Consider the following 19,770-nt stretch of genomic DNA (forward strand, 5'->3'; position numbering starts at 1 on the left):
GAAAGGAAGTTGATATACTATTTACGGTGTTCGAGGGGGCAATGATGAACAGAAAGGGCCCTAAGACCAAGCCCTGGGGCACACCAGTGTATGTAGTGAATTTGAAGTCTAAGAACTAATACCAATGCTTGTGTGTGGAAAATGAATGGATGGTTTGCACTTAATCCATCATTATCCTGACAATGCCAAGAGGTTTCAATCTAGCCCACTTGATAGCTTAATTTAAAAGTTAATGAAGAAAAAGTAACCCGTATCTTCATTAAGACTAAATATTGTTAAAGACTATAGACATGACTACATTCAATTAGCAGCATGTAATTTCCTCCCTACCTTTCCAACCTTCAGTGAATCAGATCTCAGGCTCTCTGTCTCCCAGGATTGCCTGAATGACAAGTGACTGAGCTCTCCAAGCCTTTCAGTAAAGCCATTAAAAGAGAAAAGAGATTTTTATGGGGAAGTGCAGATGTATGGATGAGTTGTTAGGTTCTTTACAATGTGAATCAATTGGCATGTAAATAAGGTCTTATTTTTCTGATTTACTGCTTTGTTCTGCAGCTCATGCTGTTAGTCCTGTTAGTCCTTTGAATGCAGCTGCTGGCAGAGTCAATTAGGAGGAGCCAAGTTGGACTGCTGTGCTTGCAAGCGGCATTGTAAAAATATGGCTTTGTATGCATCAAGGGTGAGAAAAAGTGCTAAGGTATTTACAGTGGCGTTGCCGAAAGTAGTTCAGAAAAGAGGTAACATTCCCATTTAACAGACTAAACTAAACTTTTAAGTATTTGTTTCATCTCCAAAAAAAGACTTCTTCAGGATTTCTTGTTTAAGATTACGGTACTCTGTTTTTCATATATTTATTCTCCCTTTTATGAGTGACTTAAGTGTTGAGCTGAACTTTAGATGTAATCACTGATGGATAGGGGTATAACGATACACTAATCTCACGATACGGTACGATACACGATATTGAGGTCACGATAACGATACGATATTATAGCAGTATTTTTTTAACAACCTTGAATGAGGAACATATGACTGGAAAAAATGGTCTTTTATTTGAAAGACGCAAAATACAAAACAATGCTGTGCGTTTGCCCTATTGTTACAGTTTGTAATGCTTTATAACTGTTTAAGTTTTAAAGAGAAAGCCAGGCCAACCATTTTCCACAAACTGAACTAAAAGTAAATGTCAGGTTTGCATTATGCATCTTCAGATTCATACAAGTACAAATATTTTGCCACAAACTGAATAGTTTCTCTCATGTATGACTTTACTTTTTTCTTTTTTCGGATGCGCGTTACTAGTCAACACAATAGATTAATATTAATATTCCAATATCGCGATACACTTTTTCACCTCCACGACACGTATTGTGACGTTTTTGTATCACGAAATTTTGTGGCACGATATATTGTTACACCCCTACTGATGGATATATGAAGTCCTTGCATTTTGACTTCCATCTGTGTTTTTCAGGGCCGGAATGGGAAGGGCAGCATCTTTATGTGGGCAGCTGGTAATGGCGGCATGTATGACGACCACTGCGGAGCAGACGGTTATGTTAACTCCGTCCACACCATCGCCATCGGTGCCGTGACGCGGACCGGGAAGCCCACGTACTTCAGTGAGTCCTGCCCCGGAGTGATAGCTGTCACTCTAGTGGGAGCTGGCGTGGAAGGATTCCTACCTTTGGTTAGTGTGTCACTAACCTCTACTGATGTGTGTGTGTGTGTGTGTGTGAGAGAGAGAGAGCCGGCAGCCTGACTCTGTGGCTCCTTTCAGCCGCGAGACGGCTGTTAAAGAGCAGCCGCTGGTGTGATATTTATCCAGGGCTGCCAAATGACCTACATGATTCCTGGGCGCATACATGAAGACATACAGAAATGAGTGTTAATTGGAGGTAAAGCTTGGCTACAGTGGCTGAAAATGAGGGAGGAAAAAGCTGGCGTGTTGATGGAGGAAGTAACACAGTGAAACGACGAGGAAACACATTTCCAGCTCCGGGGTTACAGAAACAGAAAGGTCCATTTTAATCACTGTGATATCACCTTTTTCATGCTCTTTTCCAACTCACGTTAGAAGGTGGTTAGATCAAAGATCTTTTTCTAAGGACAGTAGAAAAGATTCTCCTGCAAAAGCAGCAAGACCTTGGAAACAGTGCTAGCTCCATATTTAAACTAAACTCCCATGTATCTCCTTTTCATCATATACACACACATACACACTGATATGAAATCTATATGTTTTGTTTGTTGTTATTCCAGGTGACTGTGTCAAACATGGGTGAGGGGTGCGTTACATACTTTCCAGGAACATCCAGCGCTGCTCCGATCGCTGCAGGGATTCTGGCTCTGGCCTTAGAAGTAAAGTAAGTGTCTGTCCGTCCAGTCGTACTGCCTGCTGTAATACTATTACAATACGCAGAATCAGATGTTAAATAGGGCTGAGGATAATCCTCTGACAACCCCCATCCTTTCTTAACACCCACTCCTACAAAACTATATCTCTGCTCATATTGTGTGGGCAAGTAATTCATTTTTAGTGGTATGCAGCGTGTAAGAATTACTTTTCCAGCACAATTCTTCCTTTTAAAACCAAAAAAAATCCATTGCCATGGAGTTAAAACCTCATTAATGTGACATGATAACAAGCAAAACAAAGCTGAGCACTTGATGACAAATCATTAATAGCATTGAGGTTCACAGCCAGAAGCTTTTCCTCTGCAAACCTTGAATCTCCCTGACTAAGCAAAACTTGACAACAAACACTTTTGGATATCAGAAAGCTGGTGCAGTTTACAATGACGGTTACTTAATTGTGTATGTTATTTTAATGTAATTATTAAAAAAACTATGCTATGTGCATCATAATTAAAAAACAATATTTTCTCCTCCTTTGGTGCCCCTCCCAAATGTTACGAAATCTGAAAACTTCAGCTGTGTTTACTCGGAGTGCAGCCCTCTTCTCTGTTTCAGTTTATAAAGCAGATGCCAGATTTGGACTGTTTGTGTTTGTGTGAAGCTCTTTAATAAAGTTTCTGTTCCTATTGGATGGATGGACATTTGTCAGTCATGGTGCTCCAACGTTAAACACAAATGACCAAGGTAATCTTCTGATGTTTCTTCTGCAAACATCATCACTTTTGCATTATCCAAGGGAACAAAATGTGTTTTATATCAGTGTTGGAATCTGCTTTGCTTGGATTGAGGAATAAGTTAGACTCCACTGCACATCTTCTTACAATACCTGGAATAGGTGTTGCATGTACCCCTAGACACATTGTTTAAAGTCTTTAATGGCACGAACACCATAAAACAGGTGAGAGTTTAGGATCTCCCGGTGTATTACTGCGGAGCTAAAATGTATAGATGTCTGAGCTCTGGCCCCTGGGAAACTGATACTCAACAGTCATTGGTTCATCTGTGTTTGAGGGGAGGGGCTTACCGATAACTAGATTTCTATCAATCATTTGCATGTACCCATGATAAAAGAAGCGTTAAACCTAAAGCACAACCTTAGCCTCTAGGTGCTGCTCGTCTTCTTCCAGCGCTTTGCCTTTCATTTCTCTAGATTTCCACTTTACATGTCAGAAAGCCTGAAAAACGTGGGATCATTGGTGTGGATAGAGCAGCTCCCTCTGCCAGCTTTGTGCAATAATGCAGCAGACTTCAAGGATGTTTTAAATGATCATCCTCCAGCAGCCTAGCATTGTATACAGCTGCCAGAGCCAGCCATTAAGAGACAGTGAGGTTCTGACGTTTTGGCCATCAAGGATCATGTAGAGTATGGCACAAACCCAAGATCCCTCATAACCTCCACGACACCATTCCCACACTGAAGCATGGTACACTTGGAGATGTTTTTTTCACTGGCAGGAACCAGAAAATATGTTAGAAGCGAAGCTATGATGTCTGGTGCTAAATACAGATAGATACTTCAGAGAATTGTTCTTAGTGTTTCAAAGAAGCTGAACAGAGGTTCACCTTCAAGCACTTCAACAACTCCTTGTGTAACCGGATTGGTTTTAGGGGAAACATTTGAATGTCCTAGGTTGGCCTGAATCCTGGAATAGTACAAGAGAAAAATGTTGCAACAGACTGAAAATGACATGGATGCTTTTGCCGGAATTTTTTTCTTGTGTTTAAAATCTGCACCTTGCACCACCTGCCTTTATTTTGCTCCTATAGTATAATTCAGTCCAATAATACTTCTGTTATTTTTTTTGTCTAAATCCACAAATATTTCTCCTCAATCTGTTTTTCCTCCGTTGCCTACTTTCTCTTGTCTGCCACTTCCTACTATTTCCCGAGCCTCTTTTTCCTCCATCGCTCTTTACACACCAGCTGTCAGTGTGGCCTCGGGCCTGGTGTTTTGTGGTGGTATCAGCAGCATCATGGATAGTACTAGAGGCCAGCTTTACTGCTCCAGCTGTCATGCAGCAACATTCTCAGTCTCAGTTGCTTGGCCGTAAAATGGAGCGCTTGTCCCCCGGGTGAGGCGACTCCCAGGACATTACTGTTAAAGCCTTTGTCATGACCCGCCGCCGCTGACTAAACTATATATCACCTCTCTTACTCAGACCAGCAGCATTCTTCTCACGTTTTTATGGACCTGGGTTCTCTCTCTATATATCTGTAAGGCGTTCAGGCCCGCTCAGCCTCTTTCTGATACGTTCTAGCTCTGTTTCACTCGACGATCATATATTCAGCTATATTTTTTCACGCAAAACCCAGATTGTTTTCTGTTTTCGTATCCCTCATTCATCACAAGCAACTTGTTCTGTGTGTGTGTTTGCTCTACACATCTACCTAGGTAGTAGGAAATGTCAACATGAGGTACATTTGTTACATATATATCATGTTCTTGGGGGGAGCCACAGGGGCATTGGCCTCAGCTGAAATCTGATTGGCCGCCTGAAGTGCCTCCCCCTCGTCTGTACTTTGTCCGAGAATAGCAGGTGGATGCAATTCCATAACCAAACAGTTAGTGGAAATTATGTGCCTAATAGACATCTTCACTATCAATAAAAGAGCAGAAGAAGAATGTTTTATATAATCCTGCTTCGATAAAGCGACTAGAGACTGACCCTGATTTTACAAACATTACATGGACGAACTATAATTCACAATGCAATGGTGTGTGGTATTTAAATGACTATTCCAGATGCTGTCATTAGTAAGTGAAAACCTTTTACTACTACTACTGTCATTCAGCAGACACTTTTATCCAAAGCGACTTCCATCTGAGAGAACAACACGAGCAGGCCCAGCTGGATCAGTGCTGGTCAGACTGGGAGAGTCCAGTTGGACACAGATGCTGCCACGCTAGTGCTAGGGTTTGGTTTTTTTTGTTCCCTTCCCACTCAACACAACAGTCCCTTTAGACAAGAAAGCTACATCTAAAAAGACATCTACTGAACTGTTTTACTAAGCTGCTGTCAATCAGCTAAAGCCTGATAAATGTTACATGAAGCAGCAGCAGTAACATGAAATACTCATCATTGTGCTCTTTGTGATGTGTCATGTCCTTTGTGTGTTTAATTGTTATTTAATACTAAATGATTACTGTTGTTATTATTGGAAGTAAATAACATTGGTGTAATTATTACTGTTTTTATCATTCAAACATTATTACATTTATTGTGGGGACAAGGTGATAAATATATATGCACCTTACCAAAAAAAGAGTGTGTTCAAGGATATTGGACAAAAACTTGCAGCCCCTTACTTGGAAAATCATCTGCCGCTGGTATTTACATTCATATTTTAATAAAATCCATCCAAAAATATATTTAGTTTTTTCTTAAAACATACATCAAAACCAAAGGCTCAGGAAAGTTAAAGGTCATGCTAGCTTTGCACTTTTTTATTTTCACGGCACAGAAAACAGGGTTTTGGTGACAGGTGACCAGTTTCTGACTCAGAAACTTTCTAAAAGAGGTTAGTTTTTCTCTGATTTTGTAATTTACAAGAATTGGCCACCTGGAAACATAATTATCATGTTCTGGGTCTCTGGAAAGGGTCTACAGACAACATCTGTTGTATTAGACGCTATACAAATAAAATTGAATTGAATTGAAAATTACAATAATTTCTTCAAAAATAACAGTTAGTATCCTCCCACTCACATCACAAATGAAACCTTTGGAAGAGGCATCAACTTTATTTCACTCTTTGTCTGGACAACATTGATCAGACACAGATCAATTGTCATTTTTATAGCCCTGTCACAGTTATAAATTTGAGTTCCCTAAAAATGTGTTACCATCAGCCTTCAAATGCCAGTATCAGTGAGGCGCTGGTCTTTGCCCTCAAATAAAACAGGTATTAAATATCTGGCTTGGCTGGACCGTTACAGAAATGGGTTCACATGAACGGGTGATATTTGGAGCCAGAATTACAGCCCACACTGTTATCTGTAGTGGCACTGATGCTGTGCAACGCTGCAGTTACTCGGGGTTTGTTGACATGTTGTGCTGCATCTAGTGCAGATTGCACCTCAGATTAGTTTGGAGCAGGCGGCGCGCCCAGACTGAGATGCATCCGTAGGAATCTGATTCAAATCTCATTTCAAACCACGTCCAAATGCAGTTCAGATTTGATTAGCAGAAATCAGACTCGGAGTTGTGTTCTGCTGTTCAGACTTTTTCAAATCAATCTGGCGATGAAGAAGAAAAATAAAAATACAGATTTGAGATTACAGTTTTACCCTCGGCGTGCTCCCACCTACACCTGTGGTGTGGTGTCATTGCCGGTCTCTGTCTCTCTACATTGGCTGTCTGTCGGCGTTTCCATCCGTCTCCATCAGTCCTTATCGATGCTTGGCCAGCGAATCATCAGGGTGAATCAATTCCTCACTCATTTCGTTTGTCAGTCTTTCTCTGACTTTGTGGTTTGTTCACTTTATTACCGTGTCAGCCTCCGTGTCACTTTATCTCTGTTTCTATTCAACCATTCATCAGTCTGTGTACTCATTCCCTGGAAAGGATATTTGACTTTGCAGCAGTTCCAACTGTTGGTTGCCTCTACAAATATCCAGCTTCTGCAGTTCCCTTCATTTGAAGTAAAACCGTCAGTAAAATAATCTTTTATCCGCCCTTATCTATATGCTCAGTTTGGCTGCTGATCCACTCCTGTTCTTAAGCAAATTTCACAAAAATAATGAACAATTTAAACTATGAATGTTTATGTTTGTATCCAGAGCTGTATCGTTTATTAAGTATTAAATGAAGAATATGACCATATTAGATTTGGTCATGTAAAATTTGTGCTCTGTGAGAATCTCTGCACTTAATATTATCATTTGTTCCTTTCGCTTCTCCAACTTTCTGTTTCTGTGTTCATTGAATGAATAAAGAGAAGCCTTAATGTAGCATATTCTGTGGAACGTTGAGGAGTAATCAGCCAGTATCCTCACTGGGACTCTTAACCTACATGGAAAAGTGAACCCACTTCCTCTAATTGGTCGAGACCACATCTCCATACAAAGACTCTGCTGTGCTAAACATGTGTATACATTACTGGTCAGAAGTTGTAGGAGACCCTGATTTTAACAGATTTTTGGGTTTATTTGGGGTTTACTTTATAAGTCCAAAGTCCTTCAAAGTTAAATCCTGAACTGCCAGAAGTTTTTTTTTTTTTTTTTCAAAGTAAGGTTACCCAAAACTGAAAAAAAAATCTGAATTATACATCCACTGTCAACCGTGATGTATAATTGATAGTCTGGGTCTGGTTTGATGACTTGTACAGAGTCTGAACCAAAACGGCTACCCATTCAGCAGCACCATGCCGTGTCTTCTGGCATGCACCTGGTTGGTCAGGCGTTCATCCTACAGGAAGATGTAATGACCCAAAACATAAGTCCAAGCTATATCAGATTTACCTTAGGAAAAAAAAAAAGGACGCGATAGTGAGCTTGAAAACACGAGGGGGCACGCTCAGTGTCCAGACTCAAACCCCGTCGAGCTGCTTTGGGATGACCTGGACAGAAGAGAGAGAGAAAAGTGACCTACATATTTATGGGAACTTGTGCAGCAGAGTTGTGACCAACTTTCTGAACAATATCATTGTATAAAGATGTGTTCAGCTGTTACCTCCGCCAAAGGTTTTATGAGTTTATAAATTCTAAAATTTAAGCTCTATTCTTTCGAGTATAATGAGACAATGCATAAAGTTTAAACTGGAAAAATTGCTGTGCTGTAAAACGTTTGACCAGTGTATATTCTGTATTTATACCTACATACACATAGTGGGAATGGTCTTTATAGCCTTTCTGGGATTATATAACTGATATCAACGTCTCTGAAGAGCTTTCTGTGACAACATCCAAGTACCATGAATCCTGAGATGTCTTAATCTGTTTATTTTAAACTGCTTTTTTCAGCAGAATGAAGCTAAGCTGGTTTCTGTTTTGGGATGCTTTCTGTATCGTACTTTGACACTAACACAGCTAAAACATGCCCAGCATAACAGTTAAAACTACAACTTTAATCAGGCTGCAAATTAAGCCTTGGTGGAGATGGTGTAGCTGGACGCAAGATGTTGTTTTACGTCATAATATTGTACTTTTTGTTTAAAGAGAAAAACACAGTCAACTATTGACACATTTGAAATAAGAAAGAGAAAATCAATTCTTTGCCCACATCATGGAGTGTGGCCTTTAAAAAGAGCACACGGGTGTAGGCTAAATGTACACACAAAGGTTCAATACAGTATGTTCAGAGGCTGTTGACTTACTCGACCGAAGAATATACACTGCGACATTTATTTGCATGGATTTTATATTTGTACATGAATGTATATATGTGCAGATAGACTGATGTGCAGCTTCTTTTGCAAAGAGAAAAACATGCCCATTCAGGCCATTAAAGGTGTGCTATAAACACACACATGATTTGACCCAAGTCTTAAACCATTTCACACAGAACTGTATAGACCAGCTGCACATACAGACTCATACGTGCATTCGCGTGCGTGCACTCGTTAACCACAGAAATCCGGACTACATCAGTGTCGGGTGTTTAAAGGAGATTGCAGGGATGCAGTTATTACACTTTGCCTAATTGATAGAGCCATTAGTAACACTCGTTCAGATAACATGGAAAGAATCTCACTCTGCTCACAGTCACTTCAAATGGGTTCACTTAGCCTCAGAGTGCAGCACATTAAGAGAAGATTACAGAGCGACATGGAGCTTCTTGCCAGTCCACGCCTTGCTACTGTGAGATTGATGGAGACAAACTGAGGCCAGTTTGTACACAGGCATACAGGATCTTTACCCTGCACGCCAGTGTGTGTCAGCTTTGTCTGCTTTTAAACTCAGGCTGCTGATATTTCTGGGATGAGAGGGTTTGAACTGCTGCTCGTCCGCTATTAGCATTTTTTTATTCTGCTGACTAACGAGGTGGAGTGTGAGTGTTCCTGACTTCCTTTACTGTTACAGCTGAAGGGGAAGGAGAAAATTGGACATGTGGCGGTACAGTAAGGAAAAGAAGAAACCATCAGGGGTGAATCTAAATCTGTCAGTTTCTTCTGGAGGCAAACCTGTCCACGTAGCATGATGGAGGGAAGGTGGTAAAATTGTACAAATCGTAGGTTGTTTTACTACAGGTCAAGATATAAATTACTGTCAGACTATATGTCCACCCCTTAAATCTATGCTAACAGGATGACGTGTAGTTAGTTTTACTACCATTCAGTTTTTAATTATAATTTTGACATGCTTGTATTGGGAAAAATTTCTATTGATGCTTGGCTATAAATGTACTCATTTGGCATTTGGAATCAGAATAGATTTTGGGGCGGAGTAAAAACTTGAGGACTTTTCATATTTGACAGCCTTAAATTTTAAATTGTAATTTGCCTCAGCTGTGATTACTGCTGACTAATTAAACTTGCAAAAGCCATAAAATACAGATGCTCTGTATATATTGAGAACAGAGTTTTGGATGGACAGTTTTCTGAAATTACATATAAGCCAGCCAAAATAAAAATGTTACAAATTATAAAGACAAAAGTTGAAAACTTTTTTCAACGCATGCAGAAACAAATACTAACACACCAGTTTATAAAAGGAGATAATGGGTATGAACAGAATAAATATGATAATATTGATGTCCTACATTGTCTGACACTCAAATTTAATATAATTTGAACATAAATTGTTTCAGACTAGAGTTGCATAAGTAAGTATGCGATCAAATCAAAAACACCGCTTGTTGCGCTTAAGTGACATGGACTGGATGATATTTAATTTGTAAGAGTCAGTTTTTGAAAAGCTATAAAGTATTCTTATTCCTCATATGTTCACTTGTCTTTATAGCTTACAGCATTTTCAAACATGCATCTGTTAAAATTAACAAGAATTTCAAGCCTTGTGCTCCCTGCTGAATTCCATTTTTGATGGTTGTTTACGGGGGAAAATGCGGAGGGTGATGCTTCTAAATGATCGAGAGCTGACAGTGTTTTCCTCCGGGTCCTGATCTCTCTCTGTTTTGTTCACCCCTCCATCTCTCTGTCTCCTCAATTGCCCATCTTTGGCGTTTTCTCCCCTCTGGGCTGGACACTTTGTCCGTATGCTCTCTGTCTCCTTCTCCTTATGCCAGTCCTCCTCCCCCTCGCCCTCCTCCACCTTCTCTCTGCCTTGGCCCAGTGTGAGTGATAAATTATTCGTGGACATGCTCTGAAGGCCCAGGGCTGCTCATTCCTGCACACAGAGGACTTGCATTGATCCAGCCTGTGGTTCAACTTAATTGGAAACCCAGTTACACCAGCTACAGACACACTCCCACACACAAACACACACAAGCGCACACACACAAACGCTCAAACATGCACTTTGGGACGTGCCATGTATGGTGAGTATCATCAATGCACACATATGGTGTTCTGCAACTTCATAGTGTACAGTTGTACATAGGTGTGTAGTCCTTACAAATGTCATGGTAATCACTTAGCATAGAAGCAATCCTGCAGTTCAGCTCTGCATTCATATATAGATACATATGGCAGAAAATAACATGTACATACATGTACAGATGCACATGCACAGCTTTACATAAGTGGATTACCTAAAATACAGAACCAAGTATATAAACAGAAACCTATGCACACACATACGCTGCATAATTGTAAAAGCTGCATTATTAGCAGCACTGAAGTGGGGTAACGGTTCACATTGGTGCAGTATTGAGCCCCAGGTTTATCGATTGGACTTAGACACTGACTATCATACAGCTAATAGATTACATCAGGCACATCGCAGCGGCCCATCAATGAGTCCTGATCCTATTAACTGGAGATTTGTAAACAGTTGTGAGCCCATTGTGACTTCTTTGTGAGGCTGCGTGAGGAGACGGTGGGTGCGACCGTCTGGAGGATGTTTGTAATTGGTGACTTGCAAAATTTAGTACCCTTCTTTTAATCCCATGTTTTTTTTAATTAGTTAACTAGTTCTTTTGAATACAAATAATGTAATATCACTCAACACCTAACATACACACACATACATACTGTATTTGTATATATATATTTGATTGATTTATTTATCCCATAGGGAGATTTGTCTTCACTGACGGTACATTTCTCATCCCAGATGACAACAGGCACATACATACACACCAACAATAAATAAATGACATGTTTAACAACAAAGACAACTTAAATGACAGCACAAAAGCGGACAGACATTTCAGCAGGGCTTCTGTTCAGGGAAGCCATGGCTGCAGGGATCAGGCTTTTCCCCAGCCGAGCCCTCCTAAACTTAAGAGTTCTATAAATACATACGTGTGTATGTATATATATATATATATATATATATATATATATATATATATATATATATATATATATATATATATAATTATTATTATTATATACACACATTTCGACAGAACCACGTCATACTTGTTGGACACCTTGCAGTTTTTGACTCAACGAGGAGACAAATGTTAGAGCATCTGCCAACACTTAAACCATAGCTGAAATCAGTGATAGGACATGTTAGGACAATAATGCAAAGCACACCAGAAAATCTAAAATAGATTTGCTTAATGATAAAATCATCAAGGTTTTAAAATGTCCTTGTCAAAGTTAAAGCCTCAATGAAATTGAGATGCAGTGGCGGGACATTGAGACAGCCGTGCACAAGCAAATGGAGGTACATAGTATTGTCCACGTGATTCATTTTTATTATATTTTATTTAAGGGAAATATATAAGTTATATATATATATATATATATATATATATATATATATATATATATATATATATATATATATATATATATATATATATATATATATATGTATGTGGTTATCTGTGGTTGTGTTTGCCTAAAAGTAAGTTCCTCTACTATCAGAGGATTTTTTATTGAACCAGTCGCTGAAAGCTGCCCATGTTGTTGATCATTTTCCCACCTGCACCTAGACGGTGGCAGCGCCATTAGAGCAAAAGAACACTTTTAAATGTATTTTCATCAGGAAACAGCACAAATAAATTAATTAATTAAAATTACATTCCAAAAATGTCAATTAATGTTCAAGGTGAAAGTATAAATGCATATCATTAATACATGGAAAAAACTGTATAACGCCAATTTTTTGAGGTGGTAAATAGTGGGTGGTTTAGTGGGCTGCAGGTAGTTGCAGGTAGTTGGTTGACAGGTCCAAAGCCAGTCCGTCCACTTTACCACTTTAGCCTGAGGGCTAAACCTTGACTAAATTAAAAAGATTCCATAAGTATGCCCTATAGACCATTTAAAGTTGTTTTAACTGTGGTTTTGCAATGTTCTTGTGACTAAACCAAGAGAGGAAGGAAAGAGCTTTCACAGAAAAAAACGTGACCTCTCTTTTAAAGTTAACAGTTAACAGCTCATTTCAAGCTTTTCACAGTATAAGTAATACTTGTGCTTAACCATTTCTATAGCAGATGTTGGTTGTCGGGTTCTCAGTTTAATTTTGTGGTCTAAAAACTATTCACATGTCCCTTCAGGGGCTGTGCAGCAAAAAAGGGAATGAAAACACTGCGAGTGAGGGCTACAGCATTGTTCTCAGCCAACACTGTGTTTTAAGAGCAAAACGACTTTTCCAAAATAAATAGATCTGTGTCACAGACTGCTAGGAGAGAGAAAAGCCCTTGGTTCAATAATTAATTCCCGAGTCGAGGGTTTTGGAGAGCCGCTGATTGGGCTGATTTTTATTTTTTTATTTTTCTTATTCTGTTATGATACAAAGGAGGCCGTTTGAAGTAATTTGTCCCAGAGAGAGCGGCTTGGAATACCATACATGCTTTGATTTAGCAAAGCAAATGTAATTTTGTTTGCTTTATGCAAACCAGCCGGGGCCGCGGGGCTTTCTCTGATTCCACCAGAGGGGTGATGGTGGTGGTGCTGATGATAGAGGTGGGGGGAGTGCACACAACAGAATCACGCTGCTGCCACTAATATATAATACAGAACGCACACTCAGACACACAGACGCACGCAGCGAGCAGCAACAGTTCAAAAGTACAAAGCTTATTCCCCTCATACACACTCACGCACACACAATCCAATCCCTTTGAAATCAAAGCTTAAAATAATTGTTTGTACGTTGTGTTTTGGTTCATTCTATCCGTCTATTATTAGTGTTACTGGTATTATTCCTATCATGTTGTTCTAGTTGCCTTTTCCCGCTGTTTGCCAGGGTTTTGTTTTATGCTGTTAATGAAAGCTTCTCTCCTCACTTTTGTTGTGCTTCATTTTTTTTTTTTCAGAAACGTGGTTGGAATACTTTGGTTTTATATCCGTGCCTGATATTTCCCGAATTGTCTTAACACCCCTGAGTCCAATAATGACAAGGCTACTTGTTATTCTGTTTTGTTTGTTTGTTTGTTGGTTTTGCCTTATCTGCATGCTTTTCTTTAAATCTTTGTTCAGGTAAAACTATACAAATATAAGTGAAGAGAAGGCTGAATGCAAGGATGTTGTGTCACCTTCATGTCAGTAATGATGGGGGAAATTTTGAAAAGCTTCTTCCTGTGTTTCTGTACTGAAGAAATGCCGTTGAGACAGAAGCAGAAATAAAAGCTCCTAAGAGTGGGTGGTCAAGCAGATTTCCTATACTCACTTCAAACCATTTTCCTAGGGAACAATAATGAGTGGATAAAGCAGAAAAACCCAATTTCCTTTCTGCTTCTTATATTCTGAAAAAAATCCTCATTGAAGACCCTCACTGACGTCTTTTGTTATAGAAAACTGAGCTAATATCCTCCAGCTCTCGGCGCAGTTTAAAGGTCTTAATTGGATTCCATTAGTATATTGCTTGACATGACACTCGAGTCCGCTCTATTACAATTCCCCTGCCTGGGATTAAAAAGAGGATTTTTTTTACATTTGGCTCTCTACACTCTTTTGTTAAAGTCCCAAATATTCTTTGTTGGAGTCCAAGTTTTTAGTGACACCATTATTAAAAATGTAAGCTTGACTTGAAGGAGGGGGGGGTGGATCTGCTTTTTAAGGTGTGTCACTGTGTCATTGCCTCAGTTTATGTATCATTAAACTTGTGCATGGATACACCATAAGCGTTATGCTTGGCTGTGATTAAAGTGGTCCTCTAGCATCTTTCCACACAGGAGCAAAGCTTGTGTTGTGCTCCCCTCGGGTTTCTTTTCAGAGCATCATTCAGAGTTGAAGCATTTCCTCTGAGGTTTCAGTTGTTGTAGAACACAGACTGAAGGAAGGATGTGTTTGATGATATTCTGTTTTATATCTGTTGCCTTAGTCCTGAGCTGACGTGGAGGGATGTTCAGCATCTGATTGCCAAGACAGCAAAGATCCCCGACCCCGAAGAGCCGGGCTGGAGCATCAATGCAGCAGGATACCACGTTCACCATAGGTACTGTGATACCATCGTGCAATTACTGAATGGTTTTTAATATAAACATGTGGCATCCTCCTCGGGGCTAAATGTAATCCTTTTGATTCCTAGAAATCTGTCACCACTCTTTTTTTTAAGGCTTTAAATAGTATTATTGGTAAGGTATGCTACTTAGCTGTGAACATAGGCTGATCAGCCACAATATTACCACCACCTTGAAAGTATTGTACATATCCCTTTTGTGTTGTCAAATCAGCTCTGACCTGCTGTGTCCGTATTCATGAGACGTATAATGTCCTGTGATGCTGGCTGAGACGTTGGCAGCATTTTCCTGGTCCTGTGTGCTGCAGGATGAGGCCTCCATGGCACTGGCTTGCTCTATCGCTAACAGACCCTTTGGACTGGTATCTGGAGGGTTTGGATTTCCTCGCGCAGTTGTTGTTGCCAGGTGCATTGTCTTCCTGTTTTATGCCCTTGTGAAGCATTTCTTTTGCTTGGCATTGACCTTTATTTTGTCATGAAAGTTGGGTCTGTTTAAATCAATGGCGTTAATTGTTGGACGATCATAGTACGAAGTTCACATAGATATATTTATATAGAATAAAAACAATCCAGCTGTATGTTAGCGTCAGAGGTGTCAAAAGTATTCACAGTCATTACTCAGGTAGAAGTATAAATACTAGAGTTTAAAAATACTCCTGGAGAAGTTGAAGTATCAACTCAAGTTTTTTACTCAAGTAAAAGTATAAAAGTACTGGTTTCAAAACTACTTAAAGTATAAAAGTAAAAGTAATGTAAGGGGGAAAAAGCCATTAAGGACAAACGCCATTGAAAATGAATGTATCTTAGTATAATGCAAATATATTAAAGAACCATATATGTGTACTATTGAGCATTAACATGTGTTTCAGAGAGCAGCAGATATGATGACTAGTTGCCTATAAGTATTGTAATGGTGCAAAAAGTCAAACTTCAGAGGCATGTTATCATTTATCCTAACCTTTATTGGAATGTACAACCAAGTTTAGTTGCAGGAATCTGAGGGAACGGATGTAAGAACAAAACTGGACAAGAACATCCTTCATTGTGCCACAACCACAACCAAATTCACAATTTAACTGGATAGTTTTTTTTTTAAAGGCCGAAATGAAATAGATTAATGGGGCTGTTTTTAAAATGTAAGGAGTAAAAAGTACAGATAATTGCGGGAAAATGTAAGGAGTAAAAGTAAAAAGTCATCTGAAAAATAATTACTCCAGTGAAGTATAGATAACCAATATTTCTACTTAAGTAAGGTAACGAAGTATTTGTACTTCGTTACTTGACACCTCTGGTTAGCGTGATAGATCAGACGCACATCTAGAAAGATAGGGTCTGAAAACGATCCACAGGGCCTCCCCATCCAAAGGGGCAGCACCAACGGTTGCTCATCAGACTGTCTTTGCACGTAGTTGGTTAGCGCTACGACCAATCGGAGCAACGAGCAAGGGGATCTATTCAGATTGAATCTTTAACTGTCGGTGCCAAAGCCAATTCAAGTGTCCATTAATCCTCGGTTGCAGCCATCTACACCGGTCACATCCAGAATTATTCACCCCTTGTGTTAATCCCGCCCAGAGGCTCTGCAAGGATAGTCGCATTTGATTGGCTCCCCAAAACTTTTGGTATTGCTAATGAGCCCCGACAGGTGGTAGCTAGACGTACCTGCAAAGTGGATTAAAATTTACCAGGTGTACGTCTAGATTTCCGGGACAGCTGGATATGCCAAGTCAATTCAGTCGGGCAATTCTCGTGTTCTACGGCAAATGCCAGTTGAGCTCCATGGTACCAGGAAATGAGCACAGCTTCCCCTGGAGGACCTCTGGTCCTCAGGCCAGCCTCATAAAGTCTAGTTCTGGTTGTGTGGTCTGAGAGATTGACACCAGGGGCCTGCAGGTCATGTCGTAGAGCTCTGAATGTGCTCATCGTGGTTTGGCTCTGTCCAGCTCTCATACAGTCACTACCACTGACCAGTCCCTGTTTTCTGCGTGGTAACAGCAAACCCAGTTTTAAACCACATGTCATAGAATTCTCAGGGACTAAATAAAGTATTGTCATTTTTATGAAGAAGTGAGCCAGTGATTGGTTGTTTTTCTTTATTCCCTGAGCAACTGTTATCTGATTGAGGCTTCATGCAGCAATAGTCTGCAGACAGCGGGGCAGAGCGAGAGGAGTTTGTTACCTTGCTGGGAAGCTGGATGTTTGCAGACTGTCACCTGCAGCTCTTCATCCAACAGCTTCAGCGTGTCTGCTGCTTCATGTTTCACACTACTTCCAGTTATATTTCATACCGATCCTGTGCTGAAACATGCCAAGAATAACAGTTTTCTTGTGATGAAGGGACATTTTTGAAGGATGTTTTTCGGTGAGCTGGAAATCACATTGCATTTTTCTGTCACTTCTCTATAACTGTCAGCTGTTTTTCACGAGTTAAATGTGTCTGAAGTCAAGCTGCCACAATAGGAAACTCTGGGTTTACATCAGCAATCACTGAATAGATCACTTCATATGGTTTAATGAGCATACCATGTACCATTTCAAAGGTTTTACTTGTCAGATCTTCGTATCAAATTCCATTCAAAAGTCTGTACATGTGGCTCCTCAGATCAGCCTTGGTTCTGATTGGCCAGCTCCCAGACGCTGCTCCCCAGCAGACCTCTGACCTTGGATGTAACGAAAACTAGAAACAATACTCAAACATGTCACCCGCTCCGTCAAATGACAGTTGCTGGATTGGTGCAAGAGCCATAAATGTTTTTTTGCTCTTATAAGATGCACTTGGATCTTATGGTGTGCAGTTCATAGCTGTGAGGCCACAAGCGCTTCACAGCTATAAATTATGGCAGAAGCATCTAAGAATCATCTTTGGCAAGAGCCGTAGTGGCAAGAATGCAAATGAGATGATCAAAGCAGGCTAAATGTTGGACTTTTGCCTTTGAGAGAAATATTCATATAAGTTTGGGGACTTTGACCTTGCATAACATAGAGCCTGATCATCATGTCAGAATCTAAATGATGGAAAATGGACAAAAACACCCTTGTTTTCTGCATTTAATTGTTGAAATCTTACATATGACACGTTCTTTCAATTACGATGATAATTTTGTGATAATAAGGCGTCCTTCCTGTGTTCATTGATCATTTCTATGCATGCGCACACACACACACACACACACACACACACACAGTCACATTACACACCCTTCTCATATAAATCGCTTCAACCACAAAAGTCAGCGGTCTGTTTTATGACAGTTAGGACAGCTGATTGTGCCTGGGGAGGAGTATCATTGTAATCTTCTAATGTTATTATCACACCCACAGCATGCCTCAGTGTTCTTACCTGTAATGATTTACGCAGACAGAGGCCTAGAGGAACAGAGCTGCCACGTCTCACAGCCTGAGAGAGAAGAGAAAGGGAGAGAGTGAGAGCCCGTGTTCCTCCAGACATCATATTTTTTACAATGCTTTCACAGTGTCCGCCAGGCAATGACATATTGATAATCAGTCACGGTGTTTGTGATGTTTTTCATCTGCTTTCTGTCTCACTCACCTTAAAATGATCCCTCCTCACCCTCTCTCTAACTAACTGTCATCACCTCTCCTCGTAGTTTCCCTTCTTAACCTTCCCCCTCTCAAGCCTCTCTTTTGGCCCTCCTGTTCTCTCCATCGCTGTCCCTCTCCTCCTTCCCTTCTGTCACAGCACGCCGTGTCATAAAAAAGATTGTAATTGCTGTGTTGGTGTGAGAAGAATGGATTAATTAAAATATAATGATGCACATTACATCAGCGGGCGTCTGCTGAAATCTGTCCACTTGGAGCCGTGGCAGAGGACTTGTAATGTCCTGATCAGACTACAACAGCCATGCCAATTACAGACAGTGGTTTATTACGTAAACGAGGACTACAGTTCAATAGGCACACAGTCGCTAAGCAAGATTTCTGCGGAGCATTAACAGCTAGATAGAAGATCAGTGGACGCTTTGATTTTAAAATACCTTTTATTGTTTTTGATTGGATTTGGGGGTTTTTGTTGGTCTGTGATTTGATTATTACAGAATATCATTTGATCAGATGTTTTTCAATTGTGTGTAAAATGTTATTAAAGTGAAAATTATACTATTTTCCTCTCATGTCAAGTGAATTGCAGTACAAAGCTGCATAAAGTCTATGTGCTGCAATTAAGGAAAAGTGCCTGCCACTCTCATGAGTACTGTAATCTTCCTCTCCGCCACTGGTCTGCCTTTATATTTACACATTCTTACCAATAAATAGATACAGTTGCACAGTTCAGTGCGAGATCTAACATGGACCTGCTGTTTAGATTGTACTTATTCTTTTAAAGCCAAGGAACATCCTTCATTTACTGCTCGACTTTGCTCAGTCAGCATTAAAAGGTTGGACACTCTTTAAAGCTGAATGTTTAAATTACATTTACATTTAAATAACGGATGCCCACTAAAGGAAGCAGGACAGGCTTTGTGAGGTGCTGAAACTGCAGAGCAAACGGTTCTGTTGTCTTTGAAGAGCTATCGGGTCATTTTTATACACAGTATATATATATATATACTGGAGAAATGGTGGTTCTGTTGTGCAGCCTTAAAGGTTTCACGTGTGGATTGAGGACAGATGGTTGCAGGAGTAGGTGTGACACCACAGCTTTGTAAAAGCTGCTGAGAAAATGGCGTCCTTAAAAATGTTGGGTGAGTTGATAGTGAGGGTTGTGTGTGCATGTAGGTGTGTTGGGGTTTCTGGATGGAAGGAATAAATGACCAGCAACCAGTGGTCCCCCTCTGTTTGACCTCCATACACACTAGAGCAGGGGTGTCAAATGTGCGGCCCGAGAGAGATTTTCATGCGGCCCGCGAGAAGTTTCC

General features: G+C 40.1%; 1 protein-coding gene across 1 annotated transcript in view; it reads left to right on the plus strand.

Moving 5' to 3' along the window:
• Positions 1–19,770, plus strand: part of LOC133440587 (neuroendocrine convertase 1-like) — a 228,783-nt gene that overhangs the window by 150,679 nt on the left and 58,334 nt on the right. The window contains exons 11-13 of the mRNA XM_061717903.1: positions 1,475–1,690; positions 2,263–2,366; positions 14,759–14,872. Coding sequence (XP_061573887.1) covers positions 1,475–1,690; positions 2,263–2,366; positions 14,759–14,872 — 434 coding nt within the window. The remainder of the gene's footprint in view (positions 1–1,474; positions 1,691–2,262; positions 2,367–14,758; positions 14,873–19,770) is intronic.

The sequence above is a fragment of the Cololabis saira genome, chromosome 3 (assembly GCF_033807715.1).
Source record: "Cololabis saira isolate AMF1-May2022 chromosome 3, fColSai1.1, whole genome shotgun sequence".
Lineage (NCBI taxonomy): Eukaryota > Metazoa > Chordata > Actinopteri > Beloniformes > Belonidae > Cololabis > Cololabis saira.